Raw genomic sequence first — 6,725 nt, forward strand, 5'->3', positions numbered from 1 at the left:
TACTTCGTGAAGAAGTCGTCCTTCTTCCCATACCGATGGGTGCTGATCCAGTTCGGCGCCTTCATCGTGCTCTGCGGCGCGACCCACCTGATCAACCTCTGGACCCAGGGCCCCCACTCCGAGAACCTCGACCGGGTCATGACCGCCGCCAAGGTCTCCACAGCGGTCATCTCCTGCGCCACCGCGCTCATGCTGGTCCACGTCATCCCCGACCTCCTCTCGGCCAAGATGCGCGAGTTCTTCCTCAAGATGCGGGCCGAGGAGCTCGACCGCGTGATGGGCATCATGCGCAAGGAGAAGGACTTGGAGCGAGACGTCCGCGTGCTCGTCCAGGAGATCCGCGCGCCGGGCCTGGACCCGCCGGCCGTCCTCCGCGCCGCCATGGCCGGCCTGGCGCGGACCTTCGCGCTCGAGGAGTGCGCCTTCTGGACCCCCTCGCCGTCCGCCCTCGAGCTCCGCCTCTCCCACACGCTCCGCCACCAGACCCTCCTCGGCTCCGCCGTCAGCGCCGACGCCCCCGCCGTCTCCCGCGTCTGTCTCTCCAACCAGGCCGTCCGGATTCCCCACACCAGCCCGCTCGCCAGGATCTGCCCTTCCCTGGGCCGCTACGTCCCCCCCGAGGTCGTCGCCGTTCGCGTCCCGCTCCCCCCGTCCGACCGCCCCGTCTTCGCCGTCCTCGTCCTCATGCTCCCCGCCGACAGCGCCATGCGCTGGCGCCCCCACGAGCTCGACCTCCTCCCCGCCGTCGCCGACCAGATCGCCGCCGCGCTCGCGCAGGCCGCGCTCTTCGAGGAGGCCGCCCGCGCCGCGGACCAGCTCCTGGCGCAGAGCCTGGCGCTCGACCAGGCCCGCCGCGCCGCCGAGCGCGCCGCCGACGCCTGCCGCGGCCTCCTCGCCGTCGTCGGCCGCGGCCTGCGCACACCTCTCCAGTCCCTTCTCGTCGTCTCCTCCCTCCTCCTCGAGCAAGACCTCGCCCCCCAACCGCGGATAATGGCCGAGACGCTTCGGCAGAGCGGCGGTTTCATGGCGGCCCTCCTCGGCGACGTCTTCGAAAGCCGCCGCCAGCTCGAGCCCGCCGCCTTCGACCTCCCTTCCTTCCTCCGAGACGTAAGGAACGAACCCACCGCCCTTCCCCCCGCCGGAAACAATAACAAGCTCCTTTTCAGGTGGTCGCCATGGTGAGGCCCGTCGCCGCGGTGAAGAACCTCTCCTTGTCCCTGGCCATGGCCCCCGATCTGCCGTCGTCCGTCTCCGGCGACCGGAATCGTCTCGCCACCGTCATCCTCCACCTCGCCGGGAACGCCGTCAAGTTCTCCCGGCAGGGCTCCGTCGTCGTCGCCGCCTCCGTCGCCACCGACGCCCGTCTCCCCGACTGCCTCCCCCCCGCCAGCAACTCCCACTTCTATCTCCGAATCACGGTAATCTATCATTATGCATGACATCAAAAGAAATCAAGAAGCTAATCCACGCGGTTGATCAATCAGGTTCAAGATACCGGGTGCGGGTTCAGACCTCAAGACCTCCCCCGGCTCTTCGAAGTCTCCGCCGGCGGGCTCGGCCTCGCTCTCTGCAGAAGGTGAGATTTTTCTAGCATGGTCGGATTTCAGAAACGGAGATTAATTAATAAATGGGTTTTCTTGTTTGATGATTTCAGATTGGTTAGCCTCATGGGGGGGCAGATCTGGCTTGAGAGCGAGGGCCCCGAGCAGGGCTGCACGGCCGTGTTCTTGGTGAAGCTCGGGCGCTTCCATAACCCCACAGGCCCTGTCGATTCCATGCTAACAGAGGGCACCAGCTTGCCGCGCGCGACGTGGCATCAGAGAATCTCATAATCTTCCCCCCTCGATTCTCACTATACTGTCTTATTTTCCCCTCGATCTCGCCCGTTTTTGCTGATGAGGAGGATCGAGCGGCGATTTCTATGCGAAGATCCAAACTCGACGTGTTGCTCTAACCGAAGAACAATATCGAAGAACGAGAAACTGTGCAGCGCGAAGAAATTAACTGTGCAAGGGGTAAATACAATATGTACAAGGTCGATTTGGGAGGAATTACAATCAGCGGAGATGGGGTCGTTTCAGGAAGCGAGATGAGGAACCAACCTCATGAAGGGGACCTTGTCCTTGTTCTCGAGGAACTGGCAGATCCTCTTGAAGGCGAACCCTGTACAACTGTAGAGCGCGACGCAGCATATCACGCCGTAAACGACGTCGAAGGCGGGATCGGAGGAGGCGGAAGTGGAGCCCCATTCGCCCCAATCGGGGCCGCCGAGATCCCACCAGCGGCCACGTCCTCCGCCGCCGCCGCCGCTGCCGCCGCCACCGCCGCCGCCAAAGGAGCCATCGCCGGCGTCCCAGCCGCCGGGACACCCATCGTCGCCGTCGCCGTCGGTGATGGACCGCCGGCGAGCCCGCCGCGCCCTCCGCACGAACGCGCGCGGCGCCGCCGTGCGCGGGTCCGATCGGACGGCCTTCCGCGGCGGAGCCACGGAATCGACGCTCAGCATCACCGCGGCGGAGATGGCGACGATACATGACGGCCGCGACGAGAAAACCTTCGAAAGATCGGCAGCTCGCGCCATGGAACCTGCAATTACGTCCGCGATCGCCGCGCGCGCCTCCATCTCTCCGATCCTTGCCGTCTTCTAGCCCTAATTTGCGAATCAGAGGAAGAAGGAAAGCTTCCCCGATCTCTCTCTCTCTATCGATCGGTCTTCGCTTCTCTCTCTATCTCTTAATCGTTATGAGAGGGCGAGCCGCCCCTCATGACTGGTGGCAGCTGTTGCGTGGTGGTCTTTGCAATGTTGCCCCACCCGAGTTCACAAGGAGAACGCGAGTGGGCCGACAAAGAAAGCCCGTCATAGCTCCCAAAAGAAACGGCCCAAACGAAAACCCATCATTATGTGTATTGAAGGGATTCGGACTTGGATTCGGACTTGAATTCGACTCATTAATCCATTTTTAATCTATAGGAAATCTTGATTCATAATAGATTACAAAGGTTGGGATTTTGTAGCCCTGAAAAATGGTATATTAGGGCTCAAGACTAGCCACTTGGCAAAGCTAATTGTGAGTAGCAATGTGCAATGTGGCTGGCACTGAGAAGGGTTTATTCTGATGGTGGAGGCCAGGGGAAGCTAGGGTGTCAGATGAAGACAGAGATGAAGATGCATGACACAATCAAGAGAGGATTTCACAGTTTGTTAGCTAGCATCAGACACATAGGACGCCACCATAAATGTGCCACTATCGTGAAAAAGGTAAGGCCTTTTGGGCACAACATTTCATTGCATTCATGTCAAGTGGCAGTACTATAAGTGCATGATTGAAATTCATGGTCTTGTTGACAAGCATGATGCGATAGTGGAGTGGGATTTCTCTTCAAATTCATTCATTCTGGGTTCTGCTTGGCAATGTTACTTGGTCTATGTCCATTAGTAATGCGGTCTAATCCCGAGCTAGGAATAATGCTCGAATCTGAGGCGTGTCGGCCTTAGTGCTTGGAGTTGGGCCCCGAGCAGCCGTGCTTTGTTGCAGCGGAAGTCTTTGTAATAGCTTAAGATTTCATAGAAGGGGTTAGAGGATAAGGTGGGGATGCAGCCCCGTACATGAATAGGGTCATTGCACTCATATTGTAAATAGACTACATCATAATCATGGACATTACATGGAGGAAGACGAGGGAAGATACCAAAGTAACAAGATGCAGTGCTGCACGCCCTGGTAGTGTTGCTCTTGTGCCTTGAGGCCCATCGCTTTGCACGTGGCCACCGGCCCCGCTGCTACATGCGTGCCCCCACGCACAACCCACGGGGGCACCGCCCATAGGGGTGCCACGCGCCCGCATTGTCTTAGTGCTCTCTATGCGCCAATGACTCAGTCTCATGGTGAGATGTCTCCCACCCTGTGCCCCGCACACAGCGCACGCGGTGCGTGCAGCTGTGCGGTACGCCCGCACGACCCTATGCACAACCGCGGTGATGTCGCCTAGCCTGCACGTCCCGCACATGCGCGCACGATCTCGACGATCCCCACTCCGTTTTAGCGTTGGCCTAAAAGATCGAGCACACATGAGTGTCCCGCACATGAGCACACATGAGTCTTCCTTAATCCACTGCGTTTGTGCACCGATGGGCATGTGCACCATAAGGGCGTTGGCCTAAAAGATCAAGGTCGGGCATCACCACCTGTAGTGTGTATTTTAGCGTTGCAATAAAGGACTCAGTCTCCCAAACGTGAGTCCAGCACACGGACATGTTCCCACAATTATCACGCAGGCCTCTGAGCAAGAATGCCACATACTTAGGGGCCTTACACCATTCCACAGCTGTATTTTTAATTGTTGTATTAATTCTTGATCCAACCTAGAAGACTAGAAACAGGTGCAAAAGTGGGAGGATGTCAGTTATCATGAAAACATTTTCACACACCAGCCAGTATTTAAGCATTGAGTGGTATGTATTGGTCATTGCCCATATCATGAATCTCGTCATCACAGCAACAGTTAAGGCCTTTGATGTATCACTTGAAACAACAACTATGGATGAGGAAGGCAATTTGTAGATGATAGTCGATGTTGAGGTTCTCAAGTTGTAGTAGTCATATTGTTTTTTGGATTTTTTTGGCCATGATCCATAAATCAGAGGACGATTCACCCAACAGATGAAATAAAAAAGAATCAAACCTAAATAATGATAACAATAAATTATTTGGTTTTTAAGACTTGATTAATGATTCACAACAACTAAGGCTGAGGAAATGAAACAAATCAAAATGAATCAAAACCAAATATGTAGATGATCAAATCACCTTCCCTTTTTACGATGTCACTAAGTTTCTTTGATGAGTTCCTTTGAGATGTTCACATCTCTGGCTGCTAGATACATCCATGTGATCTTGAGAATGTTGGATATTGTGGTTGTTCCTTTGAACAACGTTACTTTAAATCCTAAAGGATTCACACACCATTCCAACTCACTTGAAGACATAATTTTAAAATAACCAGAGATGGGAAGGGAGGGTTCCTGGTGCGGTTTCCATGGAAATGTCAAAATGAGTGTCCCTCTTATTTATAATATTCAAAAAAATTTCACGAAAGTCCATAAATCTTATGTGTGTGACTCTCAAGGCCCATGTATATTTATAATTAATAAATTTAATGATAGAATATTATTTCATGAGAAAAACTTACTAATTATAGAAGGTAACTAACTAATATTCATTATTAAACCATTTGATAAGTTGATATAGTAGCTTGTGAGGTTCTTGACAAAACACGTGCTCTATAGATATAAATTGCTATTAAGACTCTCTGTCATTGAACCTTTGTCGTCATCAATTACCCTATATGGCTAATCCTTCATCTGCACAAGATTCTTATGTGACTTTGGCCATGGTTAACCATTGAACCCTAATCAGTTATCCTAGTTAGTATAAATGCATCTTTGGATGACTTCGACATGCTTATTGACTATCATAAAACAATTTTGATGGATATTATGTGGCCATCAAGCCAATCATAATTCCATATTATATTAAGTTCATGTAAATAAATATTTTTACATTTTTATACTCATGTGATGTTTGTAGTGAACTCCTTGAATATGTGTAGTTGATTAGGGAATTATGATGAGATCATAATACACATATCACTATTATCTAAACATGTATATATTATGATAGAGTCGAATGTACTATCCTTACTGAAGTGTTATGATGATTTGGTTTTACTGGTGCATTCATGAATCTCATTGATGTTTGTATTAGAGAGAATGATTTCTCTGTGTTGGTGGATGGAAACTCCACTCATTTCTTCATTACTACACACAGTCTATGCCAAGGTGATCCTATCTCACCTACCCTTTTTAATATTGATTGACGAAGTCTTTAGCAGATGACTCACACAAGCAACCGCTCAAGGTCTCATCCAACCATATTTTTCAAAAAGGGGTTGCCCGATCATCTTGCAGTCTTTATTTTCAGATGATGCAAACTTTTTCCTTAATGGATCTAAAAAATTCATTGTAGGGCTTGTGAGTGTACTTACTACGTACAAGAGGGCCTTTGGCCAGCTCATCAATGCCTCAAAGAACAACTTTATTGTAGGACCATTTACAATAGTGAAATACTCATAGATCAGCCATCATTACATTAAATACTCACGAGGATTCCCACCTTTTGACTGTCTTGGATGTAAGGAAGGTCCAAATCGTGCGAGCATTTTTTTTTGTGCGTTTGTGCAGTGCGGTGCGAATTTCACACATCGCACCGCACAAAATATTCCCACACTACACTACACACCGCGCAAGGTTTGGTGCGGTGCGGTGTTGTGTGATTGTGCGGATTTTTTTTGAAGGTGCGCCCCCCCTTGCCACAAGCGCCCCCTCTCGGCCACTCCCCCACCCTCACCTGGCCACCGCCGCCCCCTCTCCCCTCTGCCCTCCTCCCCCGGCTGCCCGTGCCCCCCTCCCCCCGACCGCCTAACCCCACGCCCCATCGCCTCCCACCGCCTTGCCGCCCGCCGCCCGCTCCCGCCGACGCCCGCCCCCTCGCCCAGCCGCCGCCCTCCCTCTCTGTCTCCCGAAGCCCCACCACCCCCTCTCCCCCCCTCCCCCGGCCCCCCCCACCCCCGGCCGCCGCCACCCCCTCTCCCTGCTGCCCTCCCCTCGGCCGCCTGTGCCCCCTCCGCGCCGTTGGCCCCTTTTCTCCCTCATTCTGGACGAGTTC

At 53.1% G+C, this 6,725-nt stretch overlaps 2 protein-coding genes across 3 annotated transcripts in view; one reads left to right on the top strand and one right to left on the bottom strand.

Annotated features, from left to right (window-relative positions):
• LOC144706292 (putative ethylene response sensor 1) overlaps positions 1-1,877 on the top strand; it is a 3,062-nt gene extending 1,185 nt beyond the window's left edge. For both annotated transcript variants that reach the window (XM_078579170.1, XM_078579171.1), the window contains exons 2-5: positions 1-1,107; positions 1,167-1,418; positions 1,485-1,576; positions 1,655-1,877. The exon at positions 1-1,107 is cut by the window's left edge. In XM_078579170.1, coding sequence (XP_078435296.1) covers positions 1-1,107; positions 1,167-1,418; positions 1,485-1,576; positions 1,655-1,832 — 1,629 coding nt within the window. In that variant the 3' untranslated portion in view covers positions 1,833-1,877. The remainder of the gene's footprint in view (positions 1,108-1,166; positions 1,419-1,484; positions 1,577-1,654) is intronic.
• A 95-nt stretch (positions 1,878-1,972) lies between these two features.
• On the bottom strand, positions 1,973-2,786 carry LOC144706293 (glycine-rich protein). Its single transcript, XM_078579172.1, has one exon. It carries the CDS (start codon positions 2,621-2,623, stop codon positions 2,078-2,080), a length of 546 nt encoding a protein of 181 aa, XP_078435298.1. The 5' UTR covers positions 2,624-2,786; the 3' UTR covers positions 1,973-2,077.
• Between the last annotated feature and the right edge of the window lie 3,939 nt (positions 2,787-6,725).

Source organism: Wolffia australiana, chromosome 8 (genome assembly GCF_029677425.1).
Source record: "Wolffia australiana isolate 7733 chromosome 8, ASM2967742v1".
In the NCBI taxonomy this organism is placed as follows: Eukaryota; Viridiplantae; Streptophyta; class Magnoliopsida; order Alismatales; family Araceae; genus Wolffia; species Wolffia australiana.